A 16,394-nucleotide genomic window follows, 5' to 3' on the forward strand; every position below is an offset into this window, starting at 1 on the left:
GCGCGGCGGCTCACGTCCGTAAGCCCACCACATTTTGGGGCTGAGGTGGGTGAATCACTTGAGCTCAGGAGTTCAAGACCAGCCTAGGCAACATGGCGAAACCCCATCGCTACAAAAAACACAAATAATTAGCAGAACAAGGTGGCATGCATCTGTAGTTCCAGCTGCTCAGGAGGCTGAGGCAGGAGGATCACCTGAGCTAGGGGAGGTCGAGACTGCAGTGAGCTATGGTGGCCCCACTGCGCTCCAGCCTGGGCAACAGAGTGAGACCCTTGTCTCAAAAAAACAAAACCCAGGCCTGGAGTGGTGGCTCACGCCTGTAGTCCCAGCACTTTGAGAGGCTGAAGGGAGTGGATCACCTGAGGTCAGGAGTTCGAGACTGGCCTGGCCAACATGGTGAAACCTGGTCTCTACTAAAAATACAAAAATTAGCCAGGCATGGTGGCAGGCACCTGTAATCCCAGCTACTCAGGAGGCTGAGGCAGGAGAATCACTTCAACCCGGAAGGTGGAGGTTGCAGTGAGCCAAGACTGCACCATTGCACTCCAGCCCAGGTGACAAGAGTGAAATTCCATCTCAAAAACAAACAAACAAACAAAAAAACAAACAAAAAAAAACCCTACCAGCTTTGGGAAAAGTGATGCTCGCTGAGAATTCGGGGTGGAGTATAGGAGACCCAACAAAGATGACACTGTCACTCGAGAATGAGTGACAGCGGGCTGGGGACCCGCAGCTGCCTGCTCAGCCCAGGGAGCATGCCTGCCTCAGGAGCTTCAGAGTGAGGGTCTGCGCTCTCAGCGTGGGGCGGTTCCTTGCCTAGCATCTGTTGAGTGCATTTCCATCAGCCAGGGCCCCAGTGGAAACAGGCAGCACCCACAGGAGCAACTCAAGCAGCATTTGGTGTCCAGCGTGTGGAAGCAGTGTTCCCTTTCAGGACGGGGCCTGCGTTACAAACGGGGAGCTCAGGCCGGGCCGTCCTGGGCTCCTGCACATTCTGGACTTTGCACACTCACCCCTCCACCTTCCCGTCCTACCTGTGACTTGAGCAGGCACCCAGGCTGTAGGGCGGACTGCAGGAGAGGGGCTGCCCCTGGAGGGGGTTGTAGGCCTCTGCTGCCCTGGCTCCCCTTGCCGTTTTCATTTATTTATTTATTATTATTATTATCTTCAAGACAGGATCTCTCTCTGTCACCCAGGCCAGAGTTCAGAGGTGTGATGATGGCTCACTGCAGCCTCGACCTCCCGGCTCAAATGATATGATCCTCCTACCTCAACCTACCAAGTAGCTGGGACTACAAGTGTGTGTCGCCAAACCTGGCTAATTTTTTATTTTTTGTAGAGATAGGGGTCTCACTATGTTGCCTAGGCTGGTCTCAAACTCCTGAGCTCAAGTGATCCTCCCACCTCGGCCTCCTAAAGCTCAAGCCATTTTTAACATTGCCGAGGCAGTTTTGGGGAAACATGCCTGAACAAACCATGAGTAAGACCTCCACATTTTCTTTCTGGCTCTCAGGGGTCTGGAGGGGAAGTGGCTCATGGCAGGTCCCAGCACGTAGGCCTCTGTTTTCTGGTTCATGTTCCAGGATGGGGAAGGACCTAAGCCGTCAGTGTCCTGGAGATCCAGCGTCTTAATTCATTCAGGGTAGCCCGTCCCGCCCTCCAGACTGCTGGGCACACCAGGGGCTCTGCTCCTGCTCTGTCCCAGGACTCGGGGCCCCTCCAGGGCAGCTGCCGTGACGTTGTGGATATGAGGCATTCAGCCACCTCCCAGAATGCGCCATGCTCTTGCCCAGCCTGGACTCCCCACTCTCTGCTGCTGGCGCCAGGACAGTCTCACCCACCTCGGCCTCTAGCTCCTCCTCCTCAAGCCTCAGGTCTGAACTTGGCCATGGCCTCTGCCCAGAAGCCTTCTGCACCTCTGTCAGATCCCCGTTTACCCCCAGCAGGACCCTCCCTTAGGGCACTTGGTACAATTTCACATCCGTGACAGTGACAGTCACCGCCCCCATGCTGTGAGCCCCACGGGAGTCCGAGCTGACGTCATTCTTCCCCTACTATGTGCCTCATCCACTTTGAGCTCCTGTATAAGTCCATTCTTATGCTGCTAATGAAGACATATCCATGACTGGATAATTTATAAAGGAAAGAGGTTTAATTGACTCACAGTTCAGCATGGCTAGGGAGGCCTCAGGAAACACAATCATGGCAGAAGGGGAAGCAAACACATCCTTCTTCACATGGTGGCAGGAAGGAGACGTGCCAGCAAAAGCGGGGAAAGCCCCTTATGAAACCATCAGATCTCATGAGGATTCACTCACTATCACGAGAACAGCATGAGGGTAACCACCTCCATGATTCAATGACCTCCCAGCAGGTCCCTCCCATGACATGGGATTATGGGAGCTATAATTCAAAATGAAATTTGGGTGGAGACACAGCCACACCATATCAGAGCTCCTAATGCACTCTCAGAGGGCAGGGTTAAACCAGCAGTGGGTTCGGTTAAACCAGCGGTGGGTTCGGTAACAAGGGACTTTTGTCAGCGGGTAGTGAAATTCATCAGATTTCCAAGCTGCTGCTGTTGATGCTCCTAAGGAAGCAGACAGCGTGTGGATGAAATTGACAACTTCATATAAATTATATATAGAGAGAGAGAGAGAGAGAAACGGAGTCTTACTCTGTTGCCCAGGCTGGAGTGTAGTGGCACAATCTCGGCTCACTGCAACCTCCTCTGCCTCCTGGGTTCAAGCTATTCTCTTGCCTCAGCCTCCTGAGTAGCTGGGATTACAGGCACCTGCCTGGCTAGTTTTTTGTATTTTATTTTATTTTTTTCAGTAGGGATGGGGTTTCACCATGTTGGTCAGGCTGGTCCCGGAACTCCTGACCTCAAGTGATCCACCCACCTCAGCCTCCCAAAGTGTTGGGATTACAGGTGTGAGCCTGTAATTTTGATCCCTTTGTCAACTTGTATTTAAACCAGACCACAGCATTAATTACATATTTTATTTTCTGTTTTACACTGATATTTCCTGTTTACACACAAACTTCTAACTCTAAATCCAGCTTCCCCCAACCCAGGTGCCCCATAGGAGTTCCTGGTCACTGCTCCTGCAGACACCCGCTCCCTTCCTGTTGGGGATGGCTCTCCCCCTGCGTGGTCCCCTAAACAGCCCCTCCCCCACCTGCCTTCCACTGGAAGTTCTCAAGTGGGAAATACATCGGGTTTTCCTTTCAATGCAAAACTGCTTGATTCTGTTTTGCATGTTATAAAAGCTTAGTCTCAGAATTCATGTTAAGAGTGTAGAATACACACAGTCCATGATTCAGTTTTCTTTTTGTTTTTTTTTTTGAGATAGGATCTCACTCTGTCACCCACCCAGGCTGGAGTGCAGAGGTACGATCACTGCACTCACTGCACCCACCACCTCCCAAGTCCAAGTGATCCTCCCATCTCAGCCTCCCAAGTAGCTGGGATTACAGGCGCCTGCCACAACGCCCAGCTAATTTTTTTATTATTAGTAGAGACAGGGTTTCACCATGTGGGTCAGGCTGGCCTAGAACTCCTGACCTCAGAGTGATCCACCCACCTTGGCCTCCCAAAGTGTTGGGATTCTAGGTGTGAGCCACCGCGCCCGGCCTGATTCAGAATTTCCTAACATCACTTTCAAAGCTCTGTGGACTCACTGGTAGATCCCTCCTTAGTCTTCACAGATCCCCCACGATCTGGACAGCCTGAATCCTGCAGCTGCAGTTCTGGCATACGCTGCCGGACGCCTCGGAGGCAAAGCGCAGCTCAGGACACCCTCAGGAACACGTTCACATCATGACCCCGGTGCACAGAGACTTTCACCCCCAGTCTTAGCTCTTATCATGTATGATGCTCCCTCTTCTGTCCTATTTAACATAGAATCACAGGTGGGAAGGCACCGGACCAATTCCATGAATGGGAAGTAATCCCTGTTGAAAACTAGAAGGTGTTTTTAAAAACAGCCACGCTCTCCTAAGATACCTCCCTTTAGAAGCCCACGTGGCTCCATGGGAAGCCTCCCGCACCGCACGGCACTCAGTGAGGCTGCAGGCTATTCCGCACGTGCACTACACTGTGTGGCTGCCTCTCCGTACCAGAGCATAAAGTGCGTGAATGTATCTGAGATCTGGAGCCAGTTATGCTCTGGAATTGGATTTACTCACACTCTTTTATTTTATGGGAGAAACTGAAGCTTGGGGCCAGGACCTAAGAGTCAAAGCAACAACATGTAAAGAGTGGTGGTTAGGAACGCGGGCCGGAGTGGGCAGGTGTGAATCCTGGGTCCACCACCTGCTTGCTGTGTGAGCCAGGCAGTCTCCCCGCCCTCCATACCCCCGAGGGGAAGGACCTGCCCGGGGTGGTTCAGACGAAGAAAAAAGTCTAAAACAAAGGAGGCAATCTGTAAGGATTTTAAAAATATATCTATTTTGAAAATATTCTGAAAGTAATTAAGATCACCTGTTGGGAAGGAAAGAAATCAACACAATGAAATTTAGGAAGAGAAATGCAAAAGCAGCTGCAGAATCCCGCCCCTTCCACCCCAAGGGGCACAGCCCGGAGATGAAGCTTATTTTAGGATCGCAAGTGCACGCTCTGGTAGACGGAGGATGACTTTGTCAGTCTTCTGGCTGAAGGGCCTTGTCCAAAGTCGGGATCAGAAATAGGTCAGCTCATCATGCTTGGCTTTGTTGGTCTGGTAGTTAGATAAGGTCAAGGGCTTGTTTTCATGAGGGAGAGATTGGAACACTCGCAGGTGTACGAAGTCCTCGTCGCCGACGTGCACCTGGGAAGAGAGCGGAGTGAGCGAAGCCTCTGATCCCAAGTCACCTTGCTGCGCCCCTCCAGGTCATTAGCAGCCAGCTGAAGACAATCTTGTCTTCTCCTGCATGTGCAGGGGATGCCTCACATCCCACACTTGTTTCCTTGGGGTTCTTAGCTCCCCAGAAGCCCTAGTCCTCCTGAAAGGCCGATGGACACACACAGTAGGATGCTTATCTCAGGGGGCAGCCACAGGGCGCCCCAGCACCTAAGACCACACAGCCCGGGCCTGCACAGGCAGTTTCCTACCAGCACCCGTTCGGGGCAGGCCCTCCCGAGGCCCACACTCTACCTTGATGAAGTAGTTTGTCCCCGCGACCACCTGGCTCTTGAACGACACGGCCTTAAACACAGGGAACTTCTTGTTTTCTTTCTCTTCAAGCTGGGACCTCACCTAGACAGAAGGGACAGAATGAGGATGTCTCAGTGGCTTCTTGGATTCCCTCCTGCTAGAGTAACTTGCACGCATGTGCGCACACACACGATTCTGACACTGGCTCTTCACACAATTGTCTCTTACAACTGAAGGGACATTTAAACTGTTAGCCTAATAATAAAGTAGAAAAAAACAGTTCCAGCTGGGTACGGTGGCTCAAGGATGTAATCCCAGAACTTTGGGAGGCTGAGGTGGGCGGATCACTTGAGGTCAGGAGTTTGAGACCAGCCTAGCCAAATGGCAAAACCATTTCTACATTTAGTTTCTACTAAAAATACAAAAATTAGCTGGGCGTGGTGGCGAGCACCTGCAATCCCAGCTACTCGGGAGGCTAAGGCAGGAGAATCCCTTGAACCTGGGAAGCGGAGGTTGCAGTGGGCCGAGATTGTGCCACTGCACTCCACCCTGGGCAAGAGTGAGACTGCGTCTCAAAAACAAAAAACAAAAAACACAGGCCTCAGCATCGCCTGGACCTGTTCTTGCTTGGGGCATCCCGTCGGTCACCAACCATGACAGCGAGGCGGGCCTGGCCTGTGCTCCACCGGAGGGGGCTTCTTGCACAGATGACCTGCTCATTTCAGCCCCTCCAGAATCTTCTGGCAGGCAGAGCAACAGGACGTCCATTTTACAGACGAGGAAACCGAGACACAGGGAAGGTTGCCATCTGCAACCCAGCCCGGTTTTTATCTTGTTTTTCTGTGTTTTAACTTTTTATTTAGACTTACAGTTTGAAACAGTGCTAGAATCGGAAGCATGTAAAGAAACCTGTGGACTTTTATGCAGATACACTTAAGTTTTTAACCCATGTGCCTTATCACTGGGGACCTCTTGCACTCTCTCTCATGATTTTTTTCCTGAACTAGATGAGGATATTGACAAAGATTCTTGCTTGGCCAAACTGTAGTCGGGCTCCTGAAGCGCCTAGGCCACCTGCGCACTTCCTTGTAAAATCCACTTTTAGCAAGAAGCCTGGCTAAGTTAGTTTAGCCAGACCCTTCCCACCCGCTTGCTATCGGATCACCGTGGAGATTGGAGCCGGCTGCTCACCTGCGCCATCGCCGGCGACGCCCGATCACCCTGCCTGCCTGAAACCAGAAGCGCCCTGGGGTTTCCTCTCAGAGATTGTCCATGCAGGGACCGCACCCTGCTCCGGCCTATCAATTCCCACTCGCCCTTGCTGTATTCAGCGGAGCCCAATGTCTCCCCAGCGGCGCCCCAGGCGCGGCCCCCCGCTGCACACTCGCGCGCAGCGCCCGAGCGGAGGGAGGCCTCTCACGGCCACAGCCCGGGCCAGCCCGAGGGTCCACGGCCAAGCCCGCCCGCCCCGGGGTGCGCAGCGGGGCCGAAGCGGCTTCTTTCGCTCCAGGAGCCGCGGCCGCGCCCTGAGGCTAAGGCAGGACTCCGGGCCGGCCCCGTCCCCGCGGCCCACCCACCTGGTCGGCGATGTGCTGGGTCTCGGCGGTGGCCGGCTGCGTGGCGGAGGGCGCCCCGCACATCATCTTGGCGGCGACGGAGGGAATCTGGCGAGGGGACTCGGCGAGGGGACGCGGCGGCTCCTCAGCTCAAGTAGGCGCTGCGGTCACGTGACGCGCGGGCGGAACCAAGGGGCGGGGAGGAGGCACCTCGGCTTCGGAGTCCCCTGCGGGGTCGCGGTGGCCCCGCAAGAAGGGACGCGCGGGGCGGGGCGCAGGGCGGGGCGCGGGGTGGGGAGCCTGGCCACCACTCGCCGCAGGCTGGGTCTCCGCGCCCAGCGCCGGTGTCGGGAGGGAGCGCCCCCTCCCGGGGCTGGTATCGTCTTTCCGGGCGCCGAGTCACACGGACCGGGGCGGGGGCGCGGCCGGGTGTCGCCGGTGGGTTGGGCGCGCAGGGTGGGACGATAGGGAAGGGGCAGTCGGAGTAGGCGCAATCCTGCAGGGTGGCGGGGTCCGGGCCGCGCACGAGGGAGGGCGGGGCGCAGCGCTGCAGGGGTCAGGGGCCAGGGGTCCCGGCCCCGCGGGAGCAGGTGTGCGGGCTGCAGTGGACATCACCGCTTGTGACCGAGAACACTGAAGGCTGAAGGGGGTGGACAGAGGGGCCCAGGGAGGGGGAGACGGCGCCCACGCGCTCCAGGCTGGGTGGGGGCAGGGGGTAGATCAGAGGAATGAGAAGAAGGCAGGGTTCTCTGGTGGAATTTGCGTTTTAGGATTTCTTTTCTTTCTTTCCTTTTCTTTTTTCTTTTTTTTTTTTTGAGACGGAGTCTCGCTCTGTCTCCCAGGCTGGAGTGCAGTGGCGCGATCTCGGCTCACTGCAAGCTCCGCCTCCCGGGTTCACGCTATTCTCCTGCCTCAGCCTCCCGAGTAGCTGGGACTGCAGGCGCCCCCACCGCGCCCTGCTAATTTTTTTGTATTTTTAGTAGAGACGGGGTTTCACCGTGTTAGCCAGGATGGTCTCGATCTCCTGACATTATGATCCACCCGCCTTGGCCTCCCAAAGTGCTGGGATTACAGGCGTGAGCCACTGCGCCCGGCCTTTTTTTTTTTTTTGAGACCGAGTCTGGATCTGTCGCCCAGGCTGGAGTGCAGTGTCTCGATCTCGGCTCACTGCAACCTCCGCCTCCCGGGTTCAAGCGATTCTCCTGCCTCAGCCTCCCGAGTAGCTGGGACTACAGGCGCGCGCCACCACGCGCAGCTAATTTTTGTGTTTTTAGTAGAGACGGGGTTTCACCATATTGGCCAGGCTGGTCTCGAACTCCTGACCTCATGATCCACCTGCCTCGGGCTCCCAAAGTTCTGAAATTACAGGCATGAGCCACCGTACCTGACCTCTTTTCTTTCTTTCTTTTCTTTCTTTCTTTCTTTTTTTTTTTTTTTTGACAGAGTTTTGCTCTGTTGGCCAGGCTGGGGTGCAGTGGCCTGATCACAACTCATTGCAGCCTGGACCTCCTGGGCTGAAGCGATCTTCCCACCGCAGCTGCTATAGTAGCTGGGACCACAGGCCCACCCTACCACACACATATATAGAGACAGAGAGTTTCACCATGTTACCCAGGCTGGTCTGGAACTTCTGAGCGATCTGTCCACCTCGGCCTCCCAAAGTGCTGGGATTATTGGCATAAACCACTGCACCCCTAATTTTTTTAAAAAATGTTTTTGTAGAGATGGAGTCTCACTATATTGCCCAGGCTGGTCTTGAACTCCTAGGCTAAAATCGATCCATCCCCCAAAGAGCTGGGATGACAGGCTTGAGCCACCACAGGCCCTTTGTTTTAGGGTTTCTGTTAGACTGGACCACCTGCGGAAGGGAAGGGTCGCTTGCCTTATTTGGGGTGGGGGTGGGGCCTGTGCTAGGCACCTGTTGGTGTGATTGACTCCTCAGAATGACCCAGAGCCCCCACCCAAGGGCTGTCCCTCAGGGGGACTGGTCCGCTCCTGCATGCCAGGCCCCAGCTGGAGCGGCCCATGAATGGGTTGTGGGGTCCTTTCCCTTACCTGCCAGGGCACAGCCTGGTCTGTCACTTCAGGGAAGGGCCCAAAGGGGTGGGCAGTCAGGTGTGGTTGAAGCCTGGGGGGAGCGGGGCAGAGCCCCCCATCATTGTTGAATGAGTGAAGGCAGAGTTGACCCCACAAAAATGGAAAACTCTTCTATGTGGAAAGCAAAGCATCAGGGGAAAACATGGTCAAGAAGAGAAAGGGATGGTCCGCTGCTTGTGCGGGTCCTGCAGCTCCGTGGGGCTTGTGCTGTGGAAGGTGTTGGCCTTGAGGCCTTGGGTCCTGAGGTGCCTCCTGGAGTCGGATCCTCACTCTCCTTGCTGGAGCTGGGTCCCAGGTGCCTCCGTTTTACAAATAGGAGGATAACAGCTGTGGAAATAAAGCCCACGCAAATGAGAACAAAAGACCATTTATTCAGGACTTGCTGTACAAGGGAGTCGCCATCCTCTCTTGTGTTGACCGAGATTCCTCAGCAGGCGGGGGCAGAGCCGGGGAAAAGCCTGGAATGGGAAGGGGAGGCTCAGTGCACCTGAGGGAGGCTGTGGCCTGGGGAGACGGAAGAGGGGCTCACTAGGAGTGTGACCGTGACAGGTCCGTTGCCTAGGGTGCAGGAAGTCAGCACACTGCCACCCAGGGTTTGCAGCAGACAGTTTGAACCGCAAGATTGTAACTGGGAGGAGACCTCAAATCCATCTCCCTGAGGAGTTTGGGGCTGGGAACTTTCAGGGGTTTGGAGTGGGCTGAGGGCGGGAGCTGCTGACCGGTGGAGAAGTGCAGGGTGAAGCAGGGTGGAGTCATGGGGTGGGGTTGAAGACGCTGTATTCTCATGCTGGTTCACTTCCTCTGTGGGGCTCTTCAAACTGGTTGGCCTGGAATTAAGGATCTGAAACGTCTTAAGGAATTCTTAAACAAAAGCCTCATGATTCTGAAGTCAGAGATTCCGTCCATAGGAACAGTAGGGGTGCAGAAAGTCACTAGCGCGCTACGTGACTTTCAGTTAGAAGGAAGTGGGTTAAAGTGTAGCCTGACAAATGCTTAGTTATCCTTCTCTTCCCCCCTCCCCCCTCCCTCCCTCTCTCTCTCTCTCTTTTTCTCTCTCTCTGTTTCTCTCTTTCTTTCTTCAGAGTCTCGCTCTGTCATCCAGACTGGAGTGCAGTGCCATGATCTTGGCTCACTGCTGCAACCACTGCCTCCCGGGTTCAAGCGATTCTCCTGCCTCAGCCTCCCAAGTAGCTGGGATTACAGGTGCATGCCACCAAGCCCAGCTAATTTTTGTATAGAGATGGGGTTTCACCATGTTAGCCAGGCTGGTCTTGAACTCCTGACCTCAGGTGATCCACCTGCCTCGGCCTCCCAAAGTGTTGGGATTACAGGCATGAGCCACCACACCCGGCCTGTAACTCTATTTCTGCTGAATGCTTAGTTATAATAAATATATAATAAATATAATACATAATATATAATAAATGTACAGAACCTGGGCAGAAAGCTTCTGGCTAGCCACGAAGGTTGAGGTTTGGCCTCTGGACAGTCACCGTGGCTCAGAGTTCTCTTCCCATATTTGGTCTGGCTGTTTTCTATTTGTGTGTTCATTGTCTCGCAATGTCAAAGCTGCCTTCGTGCTGCAGGTGTGGGTGCAAGCAGACGTTTTCAAACCATCTTGGAGGGCAGGTGCTGGAGCCCAGCTGCCTGAGTGTGGACCCAGCCCTTCTTCGCACCTGCTGTGTGGTGAAGGACTAATTGCTGAAACTCTCTGTGCCTCTCTCTGTGGGGATAATGCTAATAACCAACCTCAAAATTTTTTTTTTTAAAGGACTAAGTGAATTAGTAATTAAGTACAAAAAGCTTGGGACAGTGTCTGAACTCCAGGGTGAGTTGTCAGTATTGTTATTATTGGTATGCTAATCAAAGCCAACCTAGAATTTGTATTACTTTTTCAATCAAAAGCCCTGGAAGTTTTTATTTTATTTATTTATTTTTTTGAGACACGGTCTGATTCTGTTGCCCACGCTGGAGTTCAGTGGCACGATCACAGCTTACTGCAGCCTGGACCTCCCAGGCTCAAGCAATCTTCCCACCTCAGCCTCCTGAGTAGCTGGGGCCACAGGTGCGCACCACCATGCCTGGCTAATTTTTTAAATTTTTTGTAGAGATGGAAGTCTCACTATGTTGCCCAGGCTAACCTTGAAATCCTGGGCCCAAGTGATCCTCCTACCTCTGAAACCACCTTTGCAAAAATTGTATCCATGAGAAAATGGTGGCAGTGGGAGAGATCCGATCCAGCCAACCCGGCTCTGGCCTTTAGCTTTTAAGCTGCCTTGATTATTCCTGGGCTTAGGCTGAGCTAACTTTGGCAGACATTTAGTTTATAGTTTAGATGATACTGGCCCTTCCCCCAAACTCAACCACCTTTGCAAAGCTCATGAGAGACTAGGCTAGGAGAAGGAGAGGAGCCTGGGTTCAGCTAAGGTGTAGACAAACAATTGCCAGCCATTATTCTGGAGGTCACAGGACAGCAACCTCCCCAGTTAGTCCTGCAGTTAATGTCGCTATCGTAGACTGGCCTTTTGAGATACTTTTGCAGGTTTTGGGCATGTCTGACACCCATGGCTCTACCTGGACCCACTGACCATGGCTCCTGTGGCCCCTCCCAGAAGCAACTCAGTGCAAAAGGACAGCTTCCCATGGTGTCATCTCCGACCCACTCGGTCAGCAGCAAGCACTCATTGCCTAGCCACCCCAACCCCTTCCCCCAAACCACCTTTGAAAAACCCTAACCCACAGGCCTGTGATGAGGTTGATTTGAATAATTACTCCATCTCCCTTGTGGCATGGCCAGGCCAGCTTCACATCAATTCACTTTTTTTTTTTTTTGAGACAGAGTCTCCCTCTGTCGCCCAGGCTGGAGTGCAGTGGTGCAATCTTGGCTCACTGCAACCTCTGCCTCCCGGGTTCAAGCGATTCTCCTGCCTCAGCCTCCCAAGTAAGTGTGATTATAGGCATGCATCTCCGTGCCTGGCTAATTTTTGTATTTTTAGTAGAGACAAGGTTTCACCATGTTGCCCAGGCTGGTCTCAAAACTCCTGACCTCAGGTGATTCACCCCCCTTGGCTTCCCAAAGTGCCGGGATTATAGGTGTGAGCCACCGCTTTCTTTTAACTTTCTTTTCTTCAGTGCCATGGCCTTTGTACAGCAGGCAGGAAGAACCTGTTGGGCGGTCCCACCTTGGCCTCCCAAAGTGCTGGGATTACAGGCATGAGCCATCACGCCCAACCATGCTGACTTTTACCTCCCATTCTTTGATGCCAGAGTTTTTCATTTACTGAAGGCAAGGGGACAAGACCAAATACCTTGTCTCCCCACTTAGAGAATGAGAAAGAAAAAAATTATGAATATTTCTTATCTGAGGAAAATGAACCCCCTTTTTTTTTTGAGATGGAGTCTCGCTCTTGTCACCCAGGCTGGAGTGTAGTGGCGCGATCTTGGCTCACTGCAAGCTCCTCCTCCTGGGTTCACACCATTCTCCTGCTTCAGCCTCCCAAGTAGCTGAGACTACAGGCACCCGCCACCATGCCCGGCTAATTTTTTTGTATTTTTAGTAGAGACAGGGTTTCACCATGTTGGCCAGAATGGTCTCGATCTCCTGACCTCGGGATCCGCCTGCCTCGGCCTCCCAAAGTGCTGGAATTACAGGAGTGAGCCACCAGGCCCGGCTGAAAGTGAACCCTTTTAAGTTATCGGGCCCAGAGAGAAATTAAAATGAGACAGCAATCACATGCTGTTTCTCCTAGAGCTGTGTCACCATCTCTGGAGACTGCTTCCTCTCACCACAAGTAGCTGTAAGTGAACCTAAGGATGCTGCATACAGGACACCGTAATCCCATACAATGTATAGCCAATCACTAATCAATATTATTTCTGTAAACCAATGAGAATTCCTGATAGACAATTTTGTATCAGCCTGCTCCTTGTCCCCCTTTTGCCTTTAAAAACCTGCTTGTCGGCTGGGCGTGATGGCTCACACCTGTAATCCCAGCAGTTTGGGAGGCCAAAGCAGGTGGATCACCTTAGGTCAGGAGTTCGAGACCAGCCTGGCCAACATGATGGAACCCCGTCTCTACTAAAAATGCAAAAAAATTAGCTGAGCATGGTGTCTGGCACCTGTAATCCCAGCTACTTGGGAGGCTGAGGCAGGAGAATCACTTGAACCTGGGAGGCTGAGGTTGCAGCGAGCCGAGATTGTGCCACTGCACTCCAGCCTGGGCAACAGGAGTGAAACTCCGTCTAAAACAAACAAACAAACAAACAAACAAAACCCTGCTGTCATGAAGGTCAAAAGCAGCTCTCACCAAGGCAATGTGGAAGTGTGTCTTGCTGTCCTCAACTTTAGCCCATGCACAGTCTCTACATCAATTCTGCCTCAGCTTCTTCCTTCAACAAGGAAGAAAGGAAGGAAGGACTGACAAGACCTGGGGGCACCTCAGAGACTTTGAACATCACTTACATTTGAAATCTGTATTCAGAAGAATCAAAGTTTGAAATCTAAACTATTTCAGAATCTCACTTTTGAAATCTTGGATTTCCCCAGGGTCAGTAGAAACCTAGTGTGTTTGATTGCTTGATTTTTCTTCCATGTGCCTTCTTCCTCAGCATGCTGATCAGGTTTCTTGGGGATTTTTTTGGGCTTCCTGTTAATACTCCTAAGCAGGTGACTCATACACCTGTTCCTGGTTCCAATCAGTTGTTTGTGTTTCCATTATGCAAGAGTTTCATCATGAGAATTTGTTGTTAATTAAATTCTAGACATCAGAGGGTCTCAGCCCAAGCAATAGGTGTTGGGGGCTGTGGGCACCAGGCGCTGCAGGGGGACTGTGGGCCCCATCCTGGCACCCTGTTCATGAACCTGCAGGTGATGCTATGGGGAGCTCTGCCTGGTGCGGAAACTGCTGACGTGGTGGGCTAAGGAGGTCAAACCCCTCTGTTGCAGGATGTCCCAGTGGACCTCAGGTCCTTCCTGTTTGCTGAGCTTGTGTTTCAGCTGCCTTTCTTTCCCACTGCAAGCCCTGCCTTCTTCCAAAAGCTGCCGGTAGATCCAAAGCCCTGCAGACTTCTACTCAGGTTGCGACATGGCAACGTGAATGCCAGTACTCTCCACATTTCTATTTGAGGATTTCGCAAAAGCTAGTGGCTTCCAAGGACAAAGGCCTGAGACCGTGCACGAACCATTCACCCTCGCATCTGGCTGTGCGCCTTACTCACACGTCCCTTTCATATGTCTGCGTTGGCTGTTGAAGAGCTCCTACTGCAAGTATGCAAGTGTGGGGAGAAAAGAAAGAAAATGAGGGAAACAACCAGTGAGCCTGGGAGGGAGGCCCGCGGGGCACTTGCCTGTGGGACCCAATACGAGGAAAACCGCTCAGAACCCAGGTCTTCAGCAGCATTCGGAACACACAAGGGCAAGATGGTGGCAGGAGTGTCATTAAACTCTCATCCTGCACGGGCACCGGGACGGACAGATCAGTCAGCGGCGGGTGTGCAGTGCGCTGTGGGCTATGTCATAGGGATGTGGTACCCAGCACATCAGTGTGTGACCAGGTCTTGCTGTAGGATGACTGAGCAGGACCACAACAGAAACTGGATGAGCTTCTAAGAGCATGGCCTGCTTGACACTGTTACAGGAAAGGGGTCCCGATCCGGACCCCAAGAGAGGGTTCTTGGATCTCTCACAAGAAAGAATTCAGGGCAAGTCCACAGAGAAAAGTGAAAGCAAGTTTATTAAGAAAGTAGAGGAATAAGAGAATGACTATTCCATAGAGCAGCCCTGAGGACTGCTGGTTGCCCATTTTTATGGTTTTTTTTGATGACATGCTAAACAAGGGGTGGATTATTCATGCCTCCCCTTTTTAGACCATATAGGGTAACTTCCTGATGTTGCCATGGTATCTGTAAACTGTCATGGTGCTGGTGGGAGTGTAGCAGTGAGGATGACCAGAGGCCACTCTTGTGGCCATCTTGGTTTTGGTGGGTTTTAGCCGGCTCCTTTACTGCAACCTGTTTTATCAGCAAGGTGTTTATGGCCTGTAGTTTGTACCGACCTCCTGTCTCATCCTGTGACTAAGAAGGCCTTAACCATCTGGGAATGCAGCCCAGTAGGTCTCAGCCTCATTTTACCCAGCTCCTATTCAAGATGGAGTCGCTCTGGTTCAAACACCTCTGAACATGTTCATGCATTGTTTGACCCACAGTAGATAAGCCTGAGGCTAAGCCCTTGACTCATAATTCTCGAGAACATATCACCAATCAGGAAAATGAATAGTGGCAGCCAGGCATGATGGCTCATGCCTGTAATCCCAGCACTTTGGGGGACCAAAGTGGGAGGGTCGCTTGAGCCCAGGAGTTCAAGATCAGACTGTGCAAGGTAATGAGACCCCATCTGTGATGGTTCATACTGAGTGTCAACTTGATTGGGCTGAAGGACGCAAAGTACTGATCCTGGGTGTGTCTGTGAGGGTGTTGCCAAAGGAGATTCACATTTGAGTCAGTGGCTGGGAAAGGCGGACCCACCCTTAATCTGGGTGGGCACTATCTAATCAGCTGCCAGCAAGGCTAGAATATAAAGCAGGCAGAAAAATGTAAAAAGACGAGACTGGCCTAGTCTCCCAGCCTACATCTTTCTCCTGTGCTGGATGCTTCCTGCCCTCGGACATCGGACTCCAAGTTCTTCAGTTTTGGGACTCAGACTGGCTCTCCTTGCTCCTCAGCTTGCAAACAGCCTACTGTGGGACCTTGTGATCGTGAGAGTTAATAATTAATAAACTCCCCTTTGTGTGTATATATATATATATATATATATATATAATAGGATATATATGTATATATATCCTATTAGTTCTGTCCTTCTAGAAAACCCTGACTAACACACCATCTCTACAAAAAAATAAAAAATTAGCTAGCTGAGGTGATGCACACCTGTGGTCCCAGCTATTCAGAAGGCTGGGGTGGGAGGATCACTTGAGCCCTGGAGGTCGAGGCTGCAGTGAGCTGTGATTGCAACACTGCATTCCAGCCTGGGAGATAGAGTGAAACTCTGTCTCTTAAAAAAAAAATAAAATAAAATAAAATAAAAGTAGTGGGACATTTCAGGCCATTTAAAAATTTGAAATTTTGGTCTTTAATATTCATTAAAAACCACGTCATGTTTTCTTGTCTCCACCTCTACCCCGGGGGAAAAAGAGAAAATACAGTGAAAAAGAGGTTTAAACTTAGTTTTCCTTAAGGCTGAGCCCTAGTGTGACTTTCAGTCAGAAATGGGTTATACTGTGGCCAGGCGTGGTGGCTCACGCCTGTAATCCCAGCACTGTGGGAGGCTGAGGTGGGCTGATCACTTGAGGTCAGGAGTTCAAGACCAGCCCGGGCAACATGGCGAAACCCTGTCTCTACTAAAAATGCAAAAATTAGCCAGGTGTGGTGGTGGGCGCCCGTAGTCGCAGCTACTCGAGAGGCTGACACAGGAGACACTTGAACCTGGGAGGCGGAGGTTGCAGTGAGCTGAGATCACGCTACTGCACTCCAGCCTGGGTGACAGAGCAAGACTCTGTCAAAAAAAAAAAGGAGGGGAGGAGGTTACCCTGGAGAGTGTTTTTGT

General features: G+C 52.1%; 1 protein-coding gene across 1 annotated transcript; it reads right to left on the reverse strand.

Annotated features, from left to right (window-relative positions):
- Positions 1–4,430: 4,430 nt before the first annotated feature.
- Positions 4,431–7,311, reverse strand: CSTB (cystatin B). Its single transcript, XM_034947958.3, has 3 exons — positions 6,716–7,311; positions 5,139–5,240; positions 4,431–4,811 (listed from the first exon to the last, which is right to left on the reverse strand). The coding sequence occupies exons 1-3, from the start codon at positions 6,779–6,781 to the stop codon at positions 4,683–4,685; spliced, it is 297 nt and encodes a 98-aa protein (XP_034803849.1). The 5' UTR covers positions 6,782–7,311; the 3' UTR covers positions 4,431–4,682.
- Positions 7,312–16,394: the final 9,083 nt, after the last annotated feature.

Source organism: Pan paniscus, chromosome 22 (genome assembly GCF_029289425.2).
Source record: "Pan paniscus chromosome 22, NHGRI_mPanPan1-v2.0_pri, whole genome shotgun sequence".
In the NCBI taxonomy this organism is placed as follows: Eukaryota; Metazoa; Chordata; class Mammalia; order Primates; family Hominidae; genus Pan; species Pan paniscus.